Source organism: Macaca nemestrina, chromosome 12 (genome assembly GCF_043159975.1).
Source record: "Macaca nemestrina isolate mMacNem1 chromosome 12, mMacNem.hap1, whole genome shotgun sequence".
In the NCBI taxonomy this organism is placed as follows: Eukaryota; Metazoa; Chordata; class Mammalia; order Primates; family Cercopithecidae; genus Macaca; species Macaca nemestrina.
The window spans coordinates 51,509,029-51,535,023 of NC_092136.1; the positions used below are offsets into that span (position 1 = coordinate 51,509,029).

Sequence of the window (25,995 nt, forward strand, 5' to 3'; positions counted from 1 at the left end):
TCTTTTTTTGAGATGGAGTTTTGCTCTTATCACCCAGGCTGGAGTGCAATGGCACAATCTCGGCTCACTGTAACCTCCACCTCCAGGGTTCAAGCGATTCTCCTGCCTCAGCCTCCCGAGTAGCTGGAATTACAGGCGCCTGCCACCAGGCCCAGTCAATTTTTGTATTTTTAGTAGAGATGTGGTTTCACCATGTTGGCCAGGCTGGTCTTGAATTCCTGACCTCAGGTGATCTGCCCACCTCGGCCTCCCAAAGGGCTGGGATTACAGGCATAAGCCAACGCACCTGGCCTGCTTATTTTCATCTTATGAAATAATTTGCATGTTAGAAACCCGGGGAGGCCCAGGAATTCCATATCCTGAGGTGCTTTCTGCCAGGGACTCCATGATTCTAGAGCAGAAAGGTGTGCAATCTCCCTGGCACTCCTGCCGGGAAGGGTCGATGCCAGAGTGGGCTCTAACCCCGTACCTTCCGTGCGATTCTCTCGATGACAACTCTGGCTACTTGAGTGATGGACCCACCCTCTGGGTCGTAGAAAGGACTCTGAGGATGGTCCAGGCTGGTCAGGGGCCGGATTTTCTCCTGGGGAATGGTGGGCTTGTTGGGTGACTGCAAGAAAACATACAGAGGCAGAGAGTAAGAAATAAAATTGGGAAAACCCACAAAAGCCATTTGTTACATGGATCAGAGCAAAGTCCTTGATAGGAATTTGACAAGTGTAACTACTATTTATGTTTATGGAATTGTGTTCATGCCATATTACTGTGCTGGGAAATTTCTAGAACTGTATTTTAAAATTCTTCCATATACATGGTAGGATTGTGCTCAGATGAAGAAGCCAAGTTTCAGAGAGGCTATCCAAGCTAGGAAATGGCTGAGCCAGGTTGGCCTGAATCCCAAAGTCTTTCTAATAGACCAGGCATTGGAAAACTTTTTTCTGTAGAGGGTCAGATGCTACATATTTTAGGCTTTGTGAACCATATTGTGTCTGTTGCCAATACTCAACTCAGCCGTGGTAGTGGGAAAACAGCCGCAGATAATATGTATTTGGAGGAGTGTAGCTGGCTTTGAAACCTTTATTGACAAATCACATGGTAGGGCAGATTTGTCTTCCAAACCATAGTTTGCAGATGTCTGTTCTTCTAGATTGTTCTCCCATTGGTTTTCTGATGGCTCCAGATTTCAATGCAATTGATCATATCAGAGAAATATGACATTCAGGACAGAATGCAAACTCCTTAGCCCAGCTGTCCAGAAACCTTCGCTCTTGCCATCGTGGTTTTGGAATGCTGTCCCCTGCTCACTTGGGAACTGCTCTTTAGCACTTCCCTCTCCATGCTCTCCTGGCCACTGCACAGACACTTCCCAGAGCCCACATCACACCACATGTGATGATGAGACCATGCTGGCCTCCCCAGCCAGACTGAAAGTTCACCTAGGACAGAGCCTGGGTCAGATCTCCTCTGTGTCCCTCAGGATGGGGCTGGGCAAGGAGAAGGTGCTAGGGAAGTTTGCCACTCACCACTCCAGGCACACACACACCTCATAGGTCACCCCGCTGTCAGTGCCAGCATCCCAAGGAATCAGGTCTTGCACCACCTTCTGGACCCAGCCACATTCCTTGGTGCACAGATCTTCTGCAGATAAGCCTACGTTCCAGTCGGGACTGGGGCCCATCATGGTCAGGAAGGACATTAAATGGCGAGTTCTGTCCACAGAAAATTCAGCTGAAGGTGCTGCTCTCCTGGAAATGAAATACAGAGACCATTATATTAGAGTTCTGGGGGTTGGTCCTCACTCTGAGGGAAATCTGCCTGGATTATGGATGAAGAATGAGAGGGACAGAGAGTATTCAGATTCGTGGTCTCCCACTGAACTCTGCCTTTGGCCACGACGGGTTTATAACCTTCTCTGTCCTGAGCCCATCCATTGAAGAAACGTGGAGAGGACCATATACTACCACCCTATCGAGCATTTCTTTTCTTTCAGAGACAGAGTCTTGCTCTGTCACCCAGGCTGGAGTGCAGTGATGTGATCATGGCTCACTGCCGCCTCAAATTTCTGGGCTCAAGTGATCCTTGCAACTCAACCTCGCATCAGAGGGGTCATCTCCCCCAACTTCCTGTTTCCATTGCCCTCAGAAGGCAGGCACTGTCCAGCTCCAGACTGTACCCATCGGCTCACAGCTGGGAAGCAGGGACCAGCTGTAGAGTCAGAGACCTTTGGCCGACACCCCCGGTTGCTGGGAGTAACATCCTGAGTCTAAGCTATCGGAGGCTGCTCTTCAACCTCTATCTCTTTGTGTCACTCAGATTCTCAGGAATGGCTGGGACCATGTGAGATACATGGCAGCAACCACTCAGAGTGGCTGGGCAGGAAAGAGTCACATTCACAGGGCACACAGTGGGTGGCAGTCCCATATTATTTCATTTTCCCCTCATGACAATCCTGTGGGGTTAGAATTATTATCCTGTCTCGTAGAGAGGCCATGAAAGTGAATAAGTGGTTAATGAACTAAGAGACACAGCTAGGAGGTGGCTGAGGCTTGAAGGCAGCTTGGCCTGACTCTGCACCCCCAGGCTGCTAATCATGGGGAATCCTTGGCCAGAGACCAACTGTTCTGTTCAGTCCAGCTGGCAGCTGCTCTGCCTCAGCTGTCTAGAAGTCCCTGTGCCTCTGTCGGGACCAGCTGCTTCTGGCTGCCCTCACCTGGTTCCAGAAAGCAATGACTGCAGACCCGACTGGGGCCTGGGGAACTGGGCCCCCCGGGCTCTGGTATCACCTCTTACAGCTGTGTGTCCTTGGGCAGATTACCAAACCTTTCTGTGTCTCAGTGTCCAAATCTTTAAAATGATGATCGCATATGTCTACTCCAAAGGGTTCCTGTGAATTTCAAATGAGCTAGGTTGCAGATAGTACTTAGCCCAGTGCCTGGCCCTAGAACTCTTATCACCATTAGTGTTATTGAGAGAAGCACCATAGGGCCGTATGGAGATCAGAAAGGGGACAGGTGGGAAGAAAAGACTTCCTGAGTGGACTTTCCATTTTAGCCTGATGCCAGTCTAGGTTCTGGCACAGGAGTGGAGAAGAACCTGGCCTGAGCCCTGGCTTTGGCATCTGTCGACTGACAAGGTCCTCTTGCTGCCTCCCATGCACCCCCTCCCTTATCCCACCCTACATGCTACCTAAGAAGCTCCCTGGGCCCTGACAGGCAAGCCTAGCTGCAAGTTAGCTGCAGGTTCCACTTGTACTTGCATCTATTGGGCAAGCTCTTCAGTGACTGGAAAAGTGTGGTCCTTGGACCAGCAGCATCAGCAACCTCTAGGAACTTGAAGGAAATACAGATTCTTGAGCCCCACCCTAGATTTGCTGAATTAGAGACTTGGGGTAGGACCCAGCAATTTAATAATCCCTCCAGATTTTAATATACCTCAAGCTTGAGAATGCTGGGTCCACTCATCTTTCAAGCCTCAGATCATGTCACCTCTTCGAGCGGCCTTCCTGCCTGCCTTCGGCTGAGGCAAGTATACAGCGCCAGATTCCCACACTCTGCACAGGTCTTGCCTTCAGCTGAGGCAAGTACATAGCGCTGAATTTCCCACATTCTGTGCAGGTCTCTATAGCCAGACCCCAGGAATGCAATCACTTCCTCACTGTTTCCTCTCCCCAACTTAGACCAGGAGTTCCTTGAAGGAACTCTGTGTTTTACAGCTGCATCCCAGGACCTAGGTGTCCAGTGGGCCGACTGAACAAATATGCATATGATGACTTGAGCTCCTCCACCTCCTAGCTTTAGATCTTGGGCAAGTGGCTCACCCTCTTCAAATCTCAATATCTTCATCTAGCAATATATACCTGCAGTGTTGCTGTCAGGATCAAATGAGATGCTTTATTAGGAAGCCTTTATAAACTGCTAAAGTATTGCAATGACATCATCAGCTACTTAGGCACAATCAGGGGGTTTAATTTCCTTTTCCCACGTGTGCATTTTCTGGCATGTAGGTCAGTGATTTCAACAGCTTCTTTAAAGACCTGGTTCACACAAGGATTGCAGTCTATGGAGGTGTGGCATTACCTCATGTAGGGACTCACAGGACAGGGTTCTTGTCTGCCTTCTAGTAACTGCGGAGCAGACAGCACTGGCACCTGGGTGCGGCTGCCCTCTGGGGGCATCCAGCTGTCCCCTGGGAGGCAGGTTTCCTCTTCCATTGTTACAGAGACTGACCGCTCCATCTATTGCCTTCCTGTCTTCCTAAGTATGTGATTTGAGGCCAGATTAATCATTCATGTCCTGTACCCCTGAGTGACTCTATTCACAATGGCAATCTAAGGGGACAAAAGCAGTTCTAATCCAGAGCTGTAGAAACTAAACCAACTGCCACCCTAACATACTGCCCTGAAACCTGCTCAGCCAATGGGTGTAACCATCTGGGACCAAGGCCTTGTGGAAATCATTCTCAGCAAAGGCATTTTGGCCCAATCTGTTGTATCCAAGTCTGTAGCCAAAGCGAGGTACCCTCTAGACCCTGGTAAATGTTTCAAGATGTGGGAAACATGGGGCAGCCAATTCCTGACCGTGAGGTCACATGGCTGATCACACGGTGACAGAGTAAATTTGAATCTATAAGGGCCTGAGAACAATTTTCTAGCATCTTCAGATATGCCCTGCAGCTGGAGAATCCCCCCCGACCCCGTTTATGTAACACTTCCTGGAGGAGGTATTTCCTGACCTCTCCCCAAATTGCTTAGAACTCCTATTCTACCTCCCCATAGCATGCTGAACTCACTCTTGCTTTGGAATTTCTTGTTAACATCTCCCCATCAGGTTCCAAAAGAGTGAAAACCATTTCTGTCCTGTTCATAGCTATATCCTAATGTCCGGCTTAGAACTTGGCATGCCGTGGATTCTCTTCAAATGTTTGTTGAAGTAAATGAATTAATCTAAGAAATGAACATGGAGCTCTTGTATTTCCTTTGACCTTCAAATTTAATTAAACATCACTTCAAAGTATTTATTCTAAAATAAAAATGAAATGAATAAGAATCTGTATGAGTTTTCCTTAGAAAATGCTAGATAGAACTGAAGTGCTTTAATTTGTTCAAACTGTCATAAAAATTCGTATTTATGCTTTTGTATATGCCATGTCTTCCAATACATGACATTTTGTTAATCTGGTTTCATCTTCCTATCTGGGACTCAGACTTGTATCCGTGCTCTAGCAAAGAGAGTTGATCTAGCTATACCATATCCCAGAGTATATGATAAAGCATGATAGACAAAATAGCGTGATATTCAGATAAGATAGAAATATAAATCAGCAACACAGATAGGGGATCCCAGAAACTACATATAAGGACTATACAGAACAGGCTTTTCAAATTAGGGGTCAAGAAAAGATTGTGCAACAAGTGGGGTTGGGATAAGTTAACTGTAGCAAAAAAAATACCGGATTCACATTTAGTATACCACACAAGAAAAAAACAAAAAAAACCAGACTCAGAGTCAGATAGAAAATAACCAGATCATGGAAAAAAATAAAGCTTTCAGATCTATTAGAGAAATATTAATTTTTTCAACTTTGAAACAATACAAGCAATAATAAAGAAAGGAATTATCCATCAATGAAAAACATCTGTAAAATGAAAACGGCAGTACTGAATTGGAGAGAAAAATGACATGCTGGCAAAAAATGTCTCCACTGAGTGTGACTGACAAAGTGTTAATATCTATACTATGTACAGAGCTAATCCAAATATGTAGAAAAAGATCCCACTAGATAAAGTTATGAACAGACAATTCACATTAGATATGAAGACCCAGAGAAATGTTTCCTCTTTCTACATTTGGAAAGGCAGTATGGTGTGGAGGGAAGAACCCAGGGCACTGGTGACAGTCAGAGCTGGATTCGAATCAGCTGTTTATTTCATAGCTATGTGATGGGGGCCTCCACCTCACCTTTCTTTGCAGTTACTACACTGCCAAATGGGAGCATCATCATCCTGCCCCAAGGTTTTATTGTGAGAAAATTGCTTATCATTGTGAGGGACACATAACAGGGCTTGGTAGAGGTTGATTTCCTTCTCATTCAACTTTTCCGAACAAAATGTTCCAAAACACCATAAAAGAAAAGAGGTAAGAAAGGATTTTGAAACTGCTTCCAGAGACTTACAATCCCCTCCTAAATTACAGATCCACACCAATGAGACTCAGGAGGGTTTCCTAAACCACTCATGCTGTGTTCTGTCTCTCAACCTGTGTTTTCAAAAATCTGAATTTTCAGAGTTGCAAAAACTCAATCTGGCCACGAGAGGGCGCCCAAGTCATTCTCTAGGCTGAAGTCCTGCAGGGGTGTGTGTGGAGAAAGGTTTGAGGGAGGTTCCTGTAGCGTTGGAAAATGCTGTGTTTATAACCAGGAGGCATCTAGGACTCCAGGTCCATCTGGACGCTTAGATCTACCACCTGCTCCTCTGTCCAAGGCCCATCTTCCCTTAGCATCCCGAGGACATCGATGGACCTGTGCAGCTGTTGCAGGAGGCAGGGAGAGCCCTGATCTTCCAGCCCTGATTTAAGAGAAAGCTGTCTCTGGCCTCCCGGGGGAAGGTGGCTTTGGATTTCTGGAGAAGGCGACCATGTCTCTACTCCACTGGCCTCACAAACACGACCTTTGTCTAATCAATGTTAATCTGGCAGAGTGCCTGGAAATAATTTAAGGTGATGACAGTGGTTTGCAGGATTCATTATAAGAAAGGAAATAAAAGTTATTTGTAAAAGTTCCAGTGATTCTTAGTATTCAAGATGCAATTGCAGGAACCGAATGATGGACATTCAGAATTGATTTGTAGGAAATCTGGGCATTTTCTACTTAGGCGCCAGAGGAACTAGGGAAGGATGTGGGTTTTGTTCAGAGTTTGCCTTTCCTGTCTCTACCTGCACCCTGGGCTGTCGGAGCCACAGCTTGATTTATTGAGCTAAACAAGTCAGCAGCTAATTTGCTCATTCATGGCTGTCCTTTGAGAAGTGGTCCTGGGGATGAAGTGGTCCTGGGGATAAAGATGCAGATCATTGAAAAACAAGTCAGTTTCAACGGGCAGGACCTTGCAAAGTAGGTCACCCTGGCTTTCCACTGGGCCGAGGGAGGCTGGAATCCCATTAACCTCAATCAGGCAGGCTCAGCAAAGAGGGGCAGGGCTGTTTCTGCAAAACAAAACTTGGCTGCATATAGGCTTCCTAATTTGACTTCCTAATGAGATTTGGAAGAGGAAAGGGGGGACTGGGGTATGGGAAAATCAAAGGAAAATTCCTTTCCCTTAACAAGCCGGTAGCATTGAGTGCAGAGGTTTTAGGTGTTTGGGAGGTCTAAGTGTTTGCCATCAATTAATTTTGTTCTACTGGGGCCTCAGGAAGTCTGAGGGGTAGGTGAAATGTGGGAAGCTGTCCCAAAATATTCATTTCAGTTTTTCAGAAAGTCTCTCCCATCTTAAAAAAGAAAAATAAAATGCTCTTTGACTCTTTCATCCCCTTGGAGCCAGGTTCTCTTCTTTCATAGCAAACTTCACAGAAGGGTCGTCTGTACTTGCTGACTCCGTAACCTCATGCTCTGTTCACAGTTCACCCGCTCTGGGCTGTTTTTCCCCCTCATCACTCAGCAGAAAGGATTCTCCAAAAGTCACTGATGACCTTCCTGTCGATAAACCCAAAGGGCTTCCTGCAGCCCTGATCTTTCTTGTTTTCTCGGCTGCACTGGGCACAGTCGACCACCCGCCTCAAACACTTTCTTCTTTCCCCTGGATTTCTCCATACCAAGCTTCCTTATCGATTTCTTTGCTGCTCCTTTGCTGCGTCCTTTGCAGGCAAGATTCCTCAACGTTCAATAGTAGAGATCTTTGGAACTCAGTCCTAAGCCCTTGATTCCTATTCTTATGCCCTTGGCATTGATTGTCTCCCATTCCTTGAGGACTCCCAATTTTAGATCTCAGGCAGAATTCTTGCCATGAGTTCCAGAGCTATCTAGGCAACCGTATACTTAACACCTCTAATTGGAAATCTTGAATACATCTTAACAACATACATTTAGAACTGATCCCATGATCTTTCCCACCGAACTTCATCTAACGTTTTCAGCCTTATAAGTGGCTTCACCAACTCCTTTGTTATGCCAGCCAGACACATGGGAAACATCTTGACTGCTCTTTCTCCGCCTCCTTATTCCACCTATTGCCACAGCCCGTCGATTTTACCTCCTACGCGTCTCGCACATCTCTGTACCTCTCTCCTTTTCCGCCACCACCACCATCCTAGTGAAGTCACAGTTAATTCTCTCTGGTTTTCTGTAGTAGCCCCCCTCACTGGGCTCGCCACATCTACCCTTTCACACAGGCGCCAGTGTTGCTATTGCTTTTTATTTTTTAGTGCAAATATGATCATGTCGTCCTTGTGCTTAAAACCCTTCAATGATTTACCATTATTATTATTTGAGAGAGGGTCTCGCTCTGTCACCCAGACTGGAGTGCATGGCTCATTGCAGCCTCAACCTCCTCGGCTAAAGTGATCCTCCTGCCTCAGCCTCCCAGGTAGCTGAGACCACAGGCACATGCCACTATGCCTGGCAAATTTTTTAAACTTTTTATGGATGGGGGTCTTGCTTTGTTGCCCAGGCTGTTCTCAAACTCCTGGGCTCGAGTTAGCCTCCTGCCTCCACCTCCCAAAGTGTTAAGATTACAGGTGTGAGCCACTGCCCCTGGTCTTACTCATTACTTTTAATGCAAAAATTCAAATAAAAAATTTCAAATGTTACATGGCATGGCCTCACACCAAACTCATCTTTGATTTCTGGATCTAGTTAGACCAAAGCCTTTCAGTGCCTTAGACATACTCTACTCCCTCCTCATACAGGGCCTTTGCACATGATGGTCTCTCCAGATTTTCTAGAATGTTCTCCCCTTTTCTTCTTTGCTTAGTTAACGCCTACTGCTTCCTTAGATCTTAGCTTCATTGCCTTTTTAGGGGGGAGCTATCTCTAACCCCCAGGCACTCTCATGGCACTTTATGTCTTTCCTTCATAGACGTGTCACATTTATTTGTGTGATCATTTAGTAAATATCTCTCCCCACTGAACTGTAATCTCCATAAGGAACTGTGCTGTGCTTACCACAGTGTCCCTAAGCACCTTTCACAGGACTTTTTTTGGGGGACTCTCCTATCAAGGATGTTTCAATCTTCCTTGATAGGATACAGGGTAAGTGAAAGTCAGATTTTGTTTGTTTTGGGGTAGGTGTGAGACCATTCGGTGTGGTCACATTGTTAATTTCATGCCAATCAGAAGGCTCATTAGCAGGTATATATGTCTTCATTAATTTAAACATAGGAATATGAATGAATTGTTACTTAATTGGAAGGATCTTGTTATAGTGAAAAGCACAGGCATTAGAATCAGCCGGGTACTGCTGGCATTCTATATCCACCCTTGCTGTCATAGGACCTCTGAGTCTCAGTAGTTTGGTCATTGGTAAAATGGACATTGCAATACCTACCTCATGGTTATTAGGATTAAAAGGGATAATAAAGGTCAGTGCCTACTTGGACCCAAGGAGATGCTGAAAGTAAAAGGACTGCTCTCTCTTTCCTCTCTCCCTCCCTTCCTATCTCTTTCCTGAATGTGCTTTGATTTGTAGTTTACATCTTCCTAAGCCCAGGCTCCTCAAGAGAAAACCGGCAGAAAGATTCCTTAACGGTACAAAAATTGGTACCCACAAACTCTCCCCACCCCTACCTTCCTTTGATCCCCTCCCCACTTAGAGGACCAGAAGTGAGGGGTTCTTTACACACAGGTTCTGGGAGCCGAGGAACTGGGAGAATCTGAGGAGACAGCATAGTAAGGATATTCAGGGTGACCCGACTGGTAACTGACGTTAATTATGCAAAGGGCACTGAGGGCTTTTGTGAATTCACATCGTTGTTTTTTGGTAGGACAGGTATAAGATGGGCAAAGGTGCATCTGCCAGGAGAGCGCCTTGGGCAGGCCCTCCCTCGTGTTGCTTCTCTTGGAGGGCAAGGCATTTCCTGGGCTGGGTGGGTTTTTTCCTGCCCTGGTGTGAGCTTCCTTAGGGAGGATCCAGAGCAAGGCTTAGAGCTCACAGCAGGCTAGAAAAGGCCTCCATGCAGCCAGCTGGGCTGCCCTGGGCCAGCTGTCTGAGTGTTGGTCTCTTTTTCCCTCCTCAGGCCTCCACTCAGAGCCTCAGCTCCACCCAAACCTGGGCCAGTCCTGACCAGCGCAAGGAACACCTTTCAGGCGTAGCCCCATGTCCCTCCTGCACACAGCAGGAGGGGGATCTGCCCCTGCTCTGGGGCTCCAGAGCCACTCCTCACTCTAACATTTATCCCCTTGGAGTTTACAAGGCTGCCATGATGACGTTATATTTTATATATTCAGGTTATATGGTGCTGCCTGGACTTGTGCAAAGGGAAGACCTGGAGTGGCACAACTTTGTCTGTTGTCTGTCTCCCCTCGGGCTGAGTGTTCCAGAGAGCTAAGACTGCGTGTGCAGGGCTGGCGCACAGTAGGGGATGGGCCATTAGTTTGCTGAATGGTTAAATGTGCAGGTTTCAGGTGCCTCACCATAGTTTCTGTGTTCCCAGCCAGTCAGCTATGAGCACTCCTCCTCCCTCACCCCCGCTGCCCTATCCTCAGGCATCTTCCTTTTGAATGTCCAGCACTTTCCTCCCTTCCTCTCCTGTGGATTTTGCCTTTTCTCCCACTGAGCAGTGTCTCCCACATTGCTCATGTTGTTGCTGTTTTCAATATCGGTGTTAATGGATGTAGACTACTCCCTAGAGGGGCTGGCCAAAGCTTCTTCATAAACCATCTTCTTGGGGTCAGTCAGGAGCTTCTTCTCCTCCAGGCCTTGCATCTTTAAAGGATAAGCAGAATCAAGGCTTGTTCAAGGATCTGCCCAGGATTCAGGGTGGCCTGCATGAGGTGCAGTATGGGGAGGCCAGGAGATGAACCCTGACATGTGTTTCGCCCACCTGTGCACACTAAACTAAGGAGTGTGGACTTGATCTTGACACTAAGCGAGGTCACAGAGGGATGAAGAAGGAGAGGACACAACAGATTTGGATAATTTTTTGTTGTTGTTGAGACAGAGTCTTACTCCCATCACCTAGGCTGGAGTACAGTGGCGCGATCACGGCTCCCTGCTGCTTGACTCCCTGGGCCCAGGTGATGCTCCTACTTCAGCCTCCTGAGTAGGTGGGACTATAGGGCATGTGCCACCATGCCCAGCTAGTTTTTTATATTTTTAGTAGAAGCAGGGTTTTGCCATGTTACCCAGGCTGGCCGGAGGATTTGGATTTTTTTTTTTTTTTTTTTTTGAGACAAATCCTCACGCTGTCACCAGGCTGGAGTGCAGTGGTGCAATCTTGGTTCGCTGCAACCTCCGATTCCCTGGTTCAAGCGATTCTCCTGCCTCAGCCTCCCGAGTAGCTGGGATTACAGACATGCGCCACCATACCCAGCTAATTTTTATATTTTTAGTAGAGATGGGGTTTCACCATGTTGGCCAGGATGGTCTCAATCTCCTGACCTCGAGATCCGCCCGCCTTGGCTTCCTAAAATGCTGGGATTACAGCGTGAGCCACTGCGCCCGGCCAAGATTTGGATTCTTAAAAGATCGGTCTAGTAACTGTGGATGAGGAATTGGACTGAGGGAGACTACAGCAAAGGAAAGAGGTGACGTGGTGCAGGTGAGAAAGGGTGATGGCTGGAAGGAATGGGAGGAGAACAGCCAAGTAAGGACTGATTTGTGAGCTGCTCAGAAGGCAGAATCCACAGGGCTTTGAGACTCACTGTACTTTCAATATTTCTCCACATGGAGAACAGCAGGTTTGTTGAAGGTGATGGGACCCATTTGGGACATGATGAGTTTAAGGTCCAGGTGGACCATTCATGGAGAGGTGTCCAAAAACCTGACGGATATACCACTGTATCTATCTATCCATCCATTTGGCAGGAGGTAGTTTTGGAGACTGTCAGCATACGCCTAGTCACCTGACTCAAGGGCAGATAAAATCTCTATGGGATAGAGGAGACAGAAAAGAAATGGGACTGAGAATGGAAGCCAGGGTAAATCTGACTTTCCACACGTCAGACTGGCTAAGCGTGAGTATAACCTGTATGCTCTGAGGGTGAGGGCATGTTCGGTCTGTTGTGGCTGAGAACATTGGTGAACACGGAACAGTTAATCCTCACATCTGAGTTGGGTCCACTGTGGCATCAAGGCCATTGGGGGAAAACAGAGCCTGAGCCTGCATCCTTGAGAAGATAGGGCAGGTGTGATGCTCTGCACCTAGAAAGCATCTTGCCTGCTTGTTAACGGAGAAGTATTGCTAATTTTAACAGCATAGCTGGTATGTGGTGGCCATTAGGTAGGTGGCCTTGAGAAGGGGCTAGGATAAGACAGGCCAGGCGAGGGACTTGTGTTACTTACACGTTGAGAGGCTGCCAGGCTGGCCACTGGGCTTTGGCTTTGATGACGGTGAGGACCTCATCACTCTGCAAAAAAGGACCACAAATATTTAGTGAACAGAGCAGGGCTCATGGGAACAACAGGGCTTTGAGCTGGTGACACCGTTCACCCCACTCCCTCACCTGCTGTTGGAACTCTTCCTGCCTGGGTTTAGAGCCACCTTTCTCTGGGATGGGGGAATCCTGGGGCCTCAGTGATACCAGGAGAGGGGACTGAGTGTCTAGGTATGTCCTGGACACTGAAGGGCCACTGAGTCACACCTTTGGTTTCCAGCTCAGCCCATCCCTTCCCCACTAGAGCAGAGATCTGGCCTGGATTCTGCTGTGGTTGGCCAGACTCCCATGTCATGTCCATTCCAGAGGGCAGAGCCATGCTCTGTGTCCAGACACTGAGTGGGGCCTGCTCCAGGCCAGCTGGGTCAGCAGAAGCTGCAATGTGGCTAACACCTGGCCCCGAGGACTGTCCCCCCAAGGCCTGTCCTGCTGGTGAGACCCATGGCTGGATCAGACTCCCTTGGACGAGGAGGCCAGCACAAAGCTGAGGCCCCACACCCGTGGTGCTCCTCAGGTTCTCTGGCTCTGTTTTGCTTTGGATGATGAATAAAGCATGATAAAGTTATTTTAGGGATAACTGGGAAACTCGAAGTAATTTTTTGAGGAATAATTTGATAATTAACATTTTGAAGGAAAGCATTGAATGGTCATCATAGGGCAAAAATCAGAACTTTGTTGATCTTGCTTAACTTTGAGGTTTGGTTGGGATTTTGTTTTCAATTACCCACTGCGGGTGAGGGGTGCCATGATCTTTGCAAGGCTGGAGGCCTCCACAGGCCGAAGTTCAGCTTTGGTGGGGAGCTTTCCCCAGAGTAGAGTCAGCTGGCCCTGTATTACCCCTTACCCTGGCCCGGGCCCAGCAGTGCTCAGACACAATAGTCCATTGTGTGTGGAAAACTCCAGAATGTCACCAGCTGGGGAAGGAAGGGCTTTGTTGCCAACTGAACAGATCCCTGAGTTCCAGGGGAAGAGACTTGCTTGGCTGGCTCATGGCGACAAGGCTATAGTCCTTAGAGTCGTGCCTGGCAGCAGGTGCCTAGAATATAGTTAGGATGCATTGTGACCTTCTCCCTGGTTGGGTACCTTGCTCAGAAAATCCCACAGCCCCATGGAGACTGGAAGGAAGGAGGACAGTGCCGTCTCTGAGGCTCAGGCCCAGAGGTTATAAAATGCTTTCTGGTCCAGCGCTTCCCATTTACCATGCAGGAAAGGGGCTGTTGGGTGGTGGTGGTGCAGAGGAAGGCGGCTTAGCCAGACCCAGTGTGGTCTGGGCTCCTACAGACAGTCCTGGGCGAGGAGAAGGGCCCACAAAGACAGGCCAGCAGCGGTGAGCCACCCAGGAAGCTTGCAGCCTCCACCTAGGCTCAGGCTCCCTGGGGTGCCCTCTTTGCATTAGATGAAAAATATCTTCGGATGCACAGACACCCCAACATTCATACGTCTGCAGGCAAAGCATTTCCCAACAGAGCAGTTACGTTTCTCATGCAAAATATATTTATTTGTTTACAGTGTATCCCTTCTTCCCTCCTAAGAAATACCTGTTGAATGACCGAGAAGTTGTTTATCCTGAAGTCACATATAGAACACAACTTATCTGTCTCCTGAGTGCCAGCTCTGTATCTCCCCAGACCTGGTTTTCCTCCAGTCATCTCATATGCCTCATGGCTGAGCCCTTCCTCTGACCTCAGAGTCCTGCTCCTCCTCCAGCAGCCCGGCCTGGGTTGAAGGCACAGCTCAGGCACGCCAAACACCACCAGCTCCCTTCACCCCCGACACCAGTCAGGTTGAGGCCTCCAGTGTTCACCTCCTTCCACAGTCTCCCCTCTGGCCACACTGTCTCCAGTATCTTCTTGCTTCCCCCAGTTCATCCTCTACTTGCTGCAAATCTGACCATATCTGTCTCCTGCCAAAACGCTTCAAAGGCTCCTGGTAATTTCCATGACAATTTCTTACTTCCTGAGTTTTGCTTACGTGGTCCTCATCATCTAGTTCTGCTCTACGTTTTTTCTTTGATTTTTAATTCCAGAATAATACACACATTGTGGAAAACTTTAGCATCACAGAAACTCACGACGTAAATGTTGAACACAGTCTACTTCAACAGCGACCCTGCCTTCTGTCTCCTTCTCCCTTTCCAGAATATTACAGCGTGGTGTGTTATCTTTCCAAATCTTCTACGATGCACATGTAAGGATGTGTGTGTGTGTGCATGCATTATATTTAGCTTTCCCGCCAAATTTGTGTCATACTGAATATCTTGTTCTGTACCATGACTTTAAAATATTTCCTTAATGTCATATCACAGGAAACTCTCCATCAGTATATACTATATACTATATATACCATGTATCTTATCTCTCTTTTTTGATTTTTAAAGTGTTAGATATCTTCAAATTATGGCAAGCCAGGTCAAGACTTATAAAAAGGGAATCGGAGATACTGTCTGATGACAATCCCTTTGCTCTTGAAGAAATATTTCACTAGAAAATAAAATCAATGTGGGTGGAGTGAAGGTGGCTGCCAAGTTAGCTGGCCCTGCAGATTCACCTCGCTTTACAGTTAAATTTTGGTTTACAGGTCCCAGCTAACATAGTGATTTTGCTTTTGTAGTATATAACTCTACACACACACACACACACACACACACACACACACACACACTATTGCTTCTTGGCCTTTTGGCCAAGATCAAATGTACAACTCCACAAATACAGTTGGGACCCTACATTACCATTTATTTATGGTGATGAAACTCCATTTAGATCTATGGAGGCTCCAAGGATGGTGGGTCCATGTGTGTGGGCATGACAGCTTCCTGCTGTGAATCTTTTCATCTAGTGGTTACACAACATCTGCATGGTCAACAGCTTATTGTTCTCTTTTTTGGCGATCATTTGAGTTAAATGAAATAGAAAGCAGGAGCATTCTACCACACTTATTTAAAAAGCTACATATTTTTGTTGAAGCAGCAAGTTATCTGGTAGAACTTAACTTCTACAGGATCAGAGAGAATCTTCCTCATTTATGGCCATATCTCCATGCCCACGGCTGCTCAGTAGATTGTTGAAAAAGCAAAGTCACACCATTCTCTTTGATGTATGCAGACAGTTATGTAGCAGGGGATATTCTCTAACTTATTCCACTGGCACCATTAGTAAATATTTAGTTGTTTTCACAAATGATGCTGTGATGAAGACTCATGTACATATTTATTTGCTCATACATCCAAGGATTCCTGTGTCATTGAGTCAAAGGAGTGATCAAAACATGAAGCAAATTTAAAATTGTAGTCGGCCCTACCAAATTGCCGTCCAAATGTCTGTACTAATTTCTACTCCCAGCAAGGATGTGTATGTGCCCATGTTCTCAATTTAGGGCACACAAGATACTCTTCATCATTTTTAATGCTTATGAATCCAGCAGGCAGGAAAGTAGCGTAGTTGAGAAGCATAAGCTCTTGAATCATACCTGAGGTCATATGCTGATGGTACCATTTACTAGCTCTGTGTTTTTGTTTTGTTTTTGAGACAGGGTCTCATTTTGTCACCCAGGTTGTAGTGCAGTGGCACGATATCAGCTCACTGCAGGCTCAGGCTCCCGGGCTCAAGCAATCCTCCCACCTCAGCCTCCTGAGTAGCTAGGACTGCAGGTGTGCACCACCACCCATGGCTAATTTTTGTATTTTTGTAGAGATGGAGTTTCACCACATTGCCCAGGTTGGTCTTGAACTCCTGAGCTCAAGTGATCTGCCTGCCTCGGCCTCCCAAAGCGCTAGGACTATAGGTGTGAGCCACCGTGACCTGCCAAGCTCTGTGTTTTTTGGCAAGTCTCGTGACTCTCTTAGTTTTCTCATCTGTGAAATAGGGTAAAAAGAGGATCTTCTGCATGGGGTTGTTAGGGGGACTAAATGACAACTCATGTAATGTGCCAGTGAAGTGCCTGGCACATAGCAGGTACTCCATCAATATTACTCATCATTCTGATTCTTACTTACATTCAGGCCAAGTTGGTATCAGAATTGACTTGTGCTGCCTGAGTACAGAGACTGGAGCACACAGTTGCAGGTACAAACCCACAAAGCCTCAGGAGAACTTCCCTCCATTGAAAGCCAAGCTCTGCGTCTCAGGGAGCATATGATGGAAGGCTTATGTAGCTTGGATGGGGGCACTGGGGCCCTGGGCATTTCATATTCTGAAGAACGAAGGACTTAAATTCAGAGTAAGCAACCCACACTTCAGACTTAAATGAAAAGCTTATTTTAACAAGTCTCTAAGGCACAGACAGGAACTTTCAAGAATCCTTAGGGCCCCTCTCAGCTCCCACAGGACCCTTTTCAAACAAAGTGTTTCAGGGCATCCACAGTTCATGCTTCGTTAGGATGATGCCAATTAAAATAGGAAAAAACCCAAAGATACTACAGGCCACTCATAGTCATCTTCCATTTTGCTTTTGTAAGCATACTGTGGGGCTATAACAGCTGTACTTGTACCTCACAGTTACTGGTACCAAATGGGAACAGCACATCCCCTAACAGGCCATGGGCTGAGGTCAGGTCTGGAGAAAGTGGGTTCATGTGGAATGAAAACAGATCTGGAACAGATCTGTTCTGGTGGCAGCAATTACATCAGTACCAGGAGGTAAACAGGGTGGTCTGAGCAGAACAGACAGTAAGGCTGTGAGTCTAGGGTCAGGGCTGGTGTCTGAACCAGTCTTACCCCACGCCGTCCCTCCTCCGCACTCCAGAGCCAGCACCCAACGAGGGAGAGCTCTGAGCATCTCAACTGTGCCCATAGCAGAAGGCCAGAGTCTGTCACCTCCCCCTGTCCCTTTCTTGCTAACTTTTTGACTTTGTCTTCCAGTCCCGAACCACAAGCCATTTCCTCATCCTAAACATTCCTTTGCCCCTGGTAGCACTGAGGCTCAGACCTCAGTATGGAGTCAGCCTGGCCAACTTCCCTGATGCCCCTACCATCTCTCCTCCCAGGAAGAGAAATGGGATGCAATCCATGATCATGGTGGGAAAGGAATAGAAACAGGTGGAAATAGCGACAATAATAAAACAATTATTTATTTTTTATGTGCTAAGCATCTTGCTAACCTTATAAATTGCCTAATAGATAGCATCTGATTTAATCCTTATAACACATTTGCAAGGTGGGTATATACTTTTTAATCCTCAGAAACACATTTAATTCGGCCAAATTAGTTTCACAGTCAGCCGACTGAGCTAGAGTTTAGACCTCAGTCTGATTCTAGAGGCCACACTCGTTGCCACCGTGAACCCAGGCAGAGGTGGACTGAAAGTACACACTGTGGCCCAGGAGAACCAGGCCCACCCCTCCTACTTCTGCTGCTCTTAAGGGCATGTCCTAGCCTACTTTCAGTTCTGCGTATCACAGCCACACGGGGAAGACTATCAGACTATGTTCACAATGCTGAACGTTAATGCTGTTCTGACAACAAGTTTTGATGAAGCCGGGCTCCTTGGGCTGAAGAAAAACTGTCTGCTACTAAACAGGGGAAAATCCAGTGCCACTAATTGCAAATGCAGTGATACACAGCTGTACACACAGTGTGCATTCCCCCATTCAACAGCTTGTTTCTTACAGAAAGCCTTGGAAATAGCTATCATGCTCTCCACTGCAGGTGAGGAAGCTGAGGCTCAGAGAAGTCAGGTCACTTGCTGACCACACAGGAACCACGATTCCAACGCAGGTGTACCTGACTCCAAAACTCACATTCTTTCCACTTTCCCTGACTGTCCTTCCTCTCCATCCTTCTCTGCTCCCTCCCCCATGTTGCTCATTTTGCAGCCAGAGCACAGCTGACCCTGGTTGGTGGCTTTCTCCAAGGAGCCCTTGCTTTGAGGTACAGGCTCACTGGGGTTCCCTCTGGGAGAGCAGCATCTGGAACCTTGCATAGGGATCCTGGTGAGCACTATTTGGCCCATTATTTGCTTTTTCCCTTTCCCAGTTGCCATGCACAAAAAATATCCATCCTGACAGCTTCTAACTCTGAAGGTAACTTTTTCATGCCTGGGTGAGTGTCCTGGTGATGAGTAGCAGGAAATGGGCCATTTTATGAGGTGATCACGGGGCTGTAAGCATCTTTAAAACCAATTGTGCCCAACAGTCGCCTCCTCTCATTTCTACAGGCTCTGGGCTTCTCAGGTCATAAATAAAACAGCTCATATTTGGTGGCACGTTATAGTTTGCCCACGGTCTACACTGCTGCCCTCTGAGGAAGGCAGGCAGGTGTCCCCATTTCTCAGGTGAGGCAACAGAGACTCACCTCTCCTCTGACAGCAGACTCACTGCTCCCTTCAAGGCACCAGTGACCTCTCTGTGCCAAAGCCAAAGTCAGTGCCCAGCTCTCGGCTCTCATGGCCTCTCAGCAGTATTTGACACAGCTAGTCACTCTCCCTGCCTTGAAAAGCTTTCTCCTCGGCTCTGGGACTTGCTACCTCTGATTTTCTTTCCACTTCATCAGCTGTTCCTTCTCAGTCTCCTTCGCTGACACCTCTTCACTTTCCTCTAAAGCTTGAAGTGCCCCAGGGCTCAAGCCTTTGGTCTTCTTCTCTTCTATCCACACTCCCTTGGTGATTGCATTGAGTCCCCTGCCTTAAAAAGCCAACTGTGTGTGTGCTGGTGATTCCTAAGCTGTAATCTTCTACTGCAAACTGGCCTCTGATTCTAGACTTGCATATCGGCCACTCAGCATTTTCATCTATATATCTAAGTAGCATCTCGAACTCAGCAACATGCCTGAAACCAAACTCCTGATCTTCCCCTCCCTAAGCCCAGCCTCCTTCATTCTTCCCATCCCATTGCATGGCAATGCCGTACTTCCATTTCCATCCATCCTGGATGCCTCTTTCTCTCCCACCATGCATCTCATCCATCGGCACACCCTGTCAATTCCACTTCCAAAATATCTTCATGATCCAACCACTTTCCATCTCCTGCCTGCCTCCATCCTGATCCAAGCCACTATCATTGCTCAGCTAGATGAGTGCGGTTGCTTCCTAGCAGGTCTCTCTACCTCCCCTCCCTCCCTCTAGACTCTTCTTCATGCAGCAGTCATATCATGCCATTCCTCTGGCCAAAATCCTCCAGCAGCTTTGCATCTCACAGCAGACAGGACCTTGCTCTGGTCCCCCATGCCCTCCATGGTCTACCTGTCCTCCTGAGCGTCATCTCTTACTACTCTTCCCCAACCTGGCTTTCAGCATCCTGGACTTCTTATGTATCTTTAAACATGCCAGGCACACTTTGCACTTGCTGTTCCCTGTGCCTGGAATGCTGTTCTCCCAGACACCAGAACACTCTCTCCTTTGTTTCCTCCAGGTCTTTGCTCAAATGTCAGCTTCTCAGGGAAGCCTTTGATGTCCATGGCAGGTCCCTGCTCCCCTTTTGACTCAGCATCCCTATTCCTTTATCCCAGTATCTTTTCTCCATAACATTTGCCATTATCCAGTTGACTGTGCATTTTGCTTATTTTTTTTTTTTTGAGGCAGGGTCTTTCTCTGTTGCTTAGGCTGGAGTGCAGAGGCATAATCATGGCTCACTGTAGAATGACCTCCTGGGCTCAAGCCATCCTTCTACCCTCAGCATACCAAATAGCTGGGACTACAGGTGCCTGCCACCATGCCCAGTTAGTTTTTAAATTATTTGTAGAGATGGGGTCTTGCTTTGTTGCTCAGGGTGGTCTCAAACTCCTGGGCTCAAGCCATCTGCTTGCTTCAGCCTCCCAAAGTGTTGGGATTACAGGTGTGAGTCACTGTGTCCTGCTTTATTTACTTTTTATTGTCTATCTCCCCCTGCTAGAATGGAAGCTCCAAGAGGGTGAGGGTGTTTGTATGTTTTGCTCCCTGCTGTACTATCAGTGTTTAGATCTATGCTGGGAACACACTCAGCTAATACTTCTTGGATGAATGAGAGGCTGTGATGAGGAAGGGGCTGGTGTCTTCCGAGCCCCAGTCTGTGAACACTCTCTTGACCTAGGATGGAGCCAGAGTAGTGTGAAGTGACACTCATCGACCTGGGTGTTAGCTCGAGGCGCTGGAGGAGCAGTGAGAGCCCCAGCACAGAACTGTGCCAGCACTGCCAGGTAGAGGAGGGGAAGGGACAGCATACACGGGCCACTTTGGGAACCATGGTCAGAGCTCACAGGTTCTGAACCTGGCTCAGGTGGGCAGGCTGGCTGGCTGTTCATAAGTGCTCATTCCACGCCCCATCCCCTGGGAAGCAGCTGCCATCACAAGCTGCTGTCTGATCAGCTATTTCAGAGCCAGAGAAAGTATCTGAAGCCTATTAGCAGATCCACTAGAAGATGATGCGTTTGCACAGAAGCATTTCAAATTCAATTTCTTTTTATTTCTTTTCAAACACAGCTTGTAATTCCGATGGGAAAATTGCATAATGTCCATAGATAACAATTTTCCCCTGAGATGGTTTTGTGGAAGCAGCTTGGCATTTCTGAAGCCAGAGAGGAAGGGCCCATCAGAGCTGTTTTGGGCCTGCCCCACTGCCCCTCCGCCCAAGGGCTGCCTCCGGTGGGTGGGAGCTCTGAGGACTCACATCACCCTATTACCTTCTGTGTGCTGGCACTGGCCATCGGCATTTATTTAGCTTGTCCTTTGGTAACTGAAGTACTATCCTGGGTTTAACCTCATTTTCTGCATTTTTATTATGTTCTTTTTAGTGCTCATGCAAGTCAGCTGCTCCCCTGAGTGAAATCAGTGAGCAAAGGAGCAGAAGAGGCTGATGGGGCATGCCTGCCTCCCATCCCACCAGCCTCCAGGACCTGCTCTTTCGTAACCTGCCTCCCCATCTTCTACCCGACCTTCAGCAGTCAGAAAAACCTTAGTGCCAAGGCCAGAGCAAAGAAGGGAAAAAGAGGCCACAACAGAAGATATTCAAACATCATGTAGGTGATGCTAAATCCAAACAGGAGGAGAACATCAAGCAGCGGCTATCTGCCTTCAAACAGAAGGGGCTGCGAGGAAGCCCAGCCCGTGAGCCAGGCCATATCTGACTGGAGGTGCTTCAACCTGTAAGGATAGTGCCCCTTTCAGCACCCCAACCCTGCCCCATGGGAACACCTCCTGTAGTCTTCAAGAAACAGCATTGGTGGCTGGGTGTTTCGGCTCACACTGTAATCCCAGCACTTTGGCAGGCCAAGGTGGATGGATCACCTGAGGTCAGGAGTTTGAGACCAGCCTGGCCAACCTGGTGAAACCCCATCTCTAAAAGTACAAAAATTAGCTGGGCATGGTGGCGGGCACCTGTAATTCCAGCTACTTGGGAAGCTGAGGCAGGAGAATCGCTTGAACTCAGGAGGCAGAGGTTGCAGTGAGCTGAGATTGCGCCATTGTGCTCCAGACTGGGCGACAAGAGCAAAACTCCATCTCGAAAAGAAAGAAAAAGAAACAGTATTGGACACTCCTCAACAGTGATTCCCATCCCCACTGCCATCCCAGGGCAGGTCCCGTCCCAGAAGCCAGCATTAGAGCAGGGGCCGCATTGCATCCCTTCTATATCGCCAGCACCAGCCTGGCTTGTAAGAGGTATGCAGGGAATATTTAAGGGATAAATAATGAATGAATTAATTAAACAATTAGTTAATAATAAGCTAGAGGAAGCCTCTGGCCTTGGCTGCCCTCCCAGAGGGTTTAGGGGCTCTTGTTCGGAGTGTGATGGGACTGGGACATGGCTGAGGGGTTTGTGAGCAGAAGAGTGGTATGGCCTGATTTATATTTTTAAAGGATCCTGCTGGCTGCTATGGGAAAGTAACTGGAATGGGGCAAGGTGGAGAGCAGGGACCCCAGGCAGGAGGCCATTGATGTATCTGGTGACATAGGACCAGGGAAGAGCAATGGGAGGGGTGGCAAGGCATGGTATGCAGACATATTTTACAGGTCGGCTGGGCATTATCTACTGACGAATTGGATGTGAGGTGTAAAACAAAAAGGGATCAAGGATGACTCCAAAAGGAGGTGTCATGTAGGAAGCTAGATATATAAGGCTGGATCTCAATGGAGAAGTCCAGGCTAGAGATGTAAACTCCAAGTCATCAGCATAGAGACTGGTAGTTAAAGCCACAGAATAGATTTCCTGGGGAGTGAAGGGAGGCAGAGGAGAGGATGGGGGAGAGCCAAGCAGACTAAGGTGCAATGGCCAGAGAGATAGGAGGACACCAGGACCTGCCCAGGGCCTCTTCAGAAACCCCATGCTGCCCCCATTGCTACCTCTGTGGCCCCTGTTTACTGCTGCCCTACTGCCCCCCTGCCACGTGCTCACTGCTGCTGCCACTGCCCCACTGGCCACTACTGAAAATACAAGGGAAGCAGGTTCAGGAAAGATGGGGGTGAGCTAGCGGAGCCAGCAAGCCCAGACAGCACTTTTTGAGAAGTTTGCTGTGGAGCTGAGAAAAATGGCAGTAGCAGGAAGGACATGTGATTATTTTTTAAAAGATGTGTAATATGAGGGCAAGTTTGTATGTCCAAGTGTATAATCCAATACAGAAGATAAATTCATATTGCAGGAGAGAGGGAGGGTGCAGTTGCAGGAATGGAACCCTAAGGTGAGATCCAGACCTGGGAGGGAGGAGTGGTCTTCCAGCATTGCCAGAGTGGGGAGGGAAGAAGGAGGCCGAGGACAGAGCTGCAGATGCTCCGGTTACTGGTTAACTGCAGGTGCTCTGGTTAGTGGTGACAGGCATGAGCCAGAGAGCATGTGGGTTGGGTTACTGGGGCTGATGGTGAGGACTCATTCATCCAGCAATGATAGATGGAGCCCCTAGTCCATTCCAGGCCTATTCCACATGCTGGAGAGAGAGCCCTGAACAGAAGACACACCCATCCTTGTCCTCAAGGAGCTTACATTCCGGAGGAGGAGGCAGACATAACAGCTACACGGTGTGTCCAGTGATGATTGGCTCTCTGGGGAAAATACAGCCAGGAAGGGTGAGGGGGAGGGCCAGGAGAGGGCGAGAGAGTTATGTTGTAATTTTAAATAGAGTGGTGGAAGAAAGCTTCCCCAATAAAGTAACTCAAGTATTTTAAGAAACAGATGCTGATGCACATGAAAGGGCCAGGAAAGAACTCTACCAAAATGAAAATATACCTCACATACTGAAATGAGGTCTTTAGAATTTAAAAACATAACCATGTTTTGGCCACACACACACACTCACGCACACACACACGCATACACACACAGGCTCGGGGCAGAGAGAAGCAAAAAGAATGACCCTATAATCCCACCATCCTTACCCGGCAGCTTTCATCAATTGCAATATTCATTTGCTTTGTCATAGTTGACATCATAACTTATGCACAAAACACACACACACACACGTATATACTTTTGTATCTTTTTTTTTTTTTTTAACATATTGCTATATAGTCTTTGGATTCACCATTAAAAAAAGTCGTGTTACAAATGAGAGTATCTCTAAGATATACTAAATGTTAAAAGGAAACTATAGTACAGTTTGTATAGTAATCTATTTGTATAATCTATTTACTTTTGTGGAGGGGGTGGTAAGGATAAAGGAAATTGTGTGGGTATATATTTCTAGTTGCATAAAGTATCTCTTGAAGGATATATAAGAACATTACAAAAATCAGCTGTCTCAGGGGAAGGGAACTAGGTAACCAAAGAGCAAGGAAAAGGCTTATCACTGTGTAACCTTATATATCTTTTGACTTTCAAACCATGTGAATATATTACCATTAAAAAAATGGAGGCAGGGGCCAGGTAGGGTGGCTTACGCCTGTAATCCCAGCACTTTGGGAGGTCGAGGCAGGTGGATCACGAGGTCAGGAGATCAAGACCATCCAGGCTACCACGGTAAAACCCTGTCTCTACTAAAAATACAAAAAATTAGCCAAACGTGGTGGCAGGGACCTGTAGCCCCAGCTACTCGGGAGGCTGAGGCAGGAGAATTGCTTGAACCTGGGAGGTGGAGGTTGCAGTGAGCTGAGATCGTGCCACTGCACTCCAGCCTAGGTGTCACTGCACTCCAGCCTAGGTGTCAGAGCGAGACTGTGTCTCCAAAAAAAAAAAAAAAAAAAAAAAACGCAGCTGGGCACAGTGGCTCATGCCTGTAATTCCAGCACTTTGGGAGGCTAAGGCAAGAAGATTGCTTGAGTCCAGGAATTCAAGACCAGCCTGGGCAACAGAGTGAGACTTCGTCTCTACAAATAATAAAAATGAAACATAAAAAATAAATTAGCTGGCTGTGGTGGCACACACCTGTAGTCCCAGCTACACAGGAGGCTGAGGTGGGAGGATTGCTTGAGCCCAGGAAATCAAGGCTGCATAGAGCTGTGATTGTGCCACTGCACCCTAGTCTGGGTGACAGAGTGAGACCCTGTCTCAACACCATGAACGAACGAACGAACGAAAGAGAGAGAGAGAAAGAGAGAAAGAGAAAGAGAAAAAGAAGAAAGAAAGAAAAAGAGATAGAGATAGAGAGAGAAAGAGAAAGCAAGAGAAAAGAATTAAGAAAGAAGGAGAAAGAAAGAGAAAGAAAGAGAGAGGAAGAGAGAGAGTAAGAAAAATGGAAAGTGAAAAGGAAAGGTCGCATCCAAGCCTGTTTCTCAGGGTTTTCTCAACTGGTTAGTCATGAAGGCTTTTGAGGTGGGCATTGTGTGAGGCTGACCCTGCCTGTGGAGGAGAGTAGGGCGGACGTCTAGACCCGATGGTCTTGGAGCCAAGGCAGCGGCTGGGAAGGTGGGCAGAGAGACAGATCGCCATGGCAGGGGTAGAATTCATAAGATAGCTGATGGGTTCTTCACTTGACAATTTTAAAGACTGTTAAAGCTTTGTTAGGCAAGGAGTATCTTTAAAGTAACGGCAGTTTCAAAAGAAATGAGGAGTCATCCAGACACCAAGATCTCCTTCTCCTTCTCTTTCTTTACTTAGAAGTGTCTGACCCAGGTGTGATTCTGGCAGCTTAGTTTGCTGGGTCCTTAAATGTAGTAACATTTCACTTCATCATCTCCCTTTATCAACTGATTTCCATAAAAAGCTTTCAAATTATTAAGTAATGAAGCTCCAAGTGACCTGAATGGGGGAGAAGTAAGTGTGCCTTAAGGTGCTCAGCACATTAGTATCAAATAAGGATCCTGGGAATGCTGCTTTCTTAAATGCTGCTATTTAAATGCAAAGTAACAGCTCTCCTAAGCTGTGAAAGCTTAACCCTTTTCATTCTCGAGTACTCCACATATTTGAGGTTTGGGGAGAGACTCGGGAGATCACAGGAGAAATTTTGTGTTGCGGCTGACACTAAAGGGTGTCCGTTCTAGGAATTTGAGAACACACACACACACACACACACACACACACACACACACACACACACAGAGGCTGTCCTCTCTTCCAGGTTTCCCATGGTAACAGAAGTTTC

At 47.3% G+C, this 25,995-nt stretch overlaps 1 protein-coding gene across 1 annotated transcript in view; it reads right to left on the minus strand.

Moving 5' to 3' along the window:
• LOC105486919 (spondin 1) overlaps positions 1-25,995 on the minus strand; it is a 291,726-nt gene that overhangs the window by 11,851 nt on the left and 253,880 nt on the right. Inside the window, exons 7-9 of the mRNA XM_011750058.3 lie at positions 12,488-12,552; positions 1,544-1,745; positions 470-610 (exon numbers count right to left, since the gene is read on the minus strand). Coding sequence (XP_011748360.2) covers positions 470-610; positions 1,544-1,745; positions 12,488-12,552 — 408 coding nt within the window. The remainder of the gene's footprint in view (positions 1-469; positions 611-1,543; positions 1,746-12,487; positions 12,553-25,995) is intronic.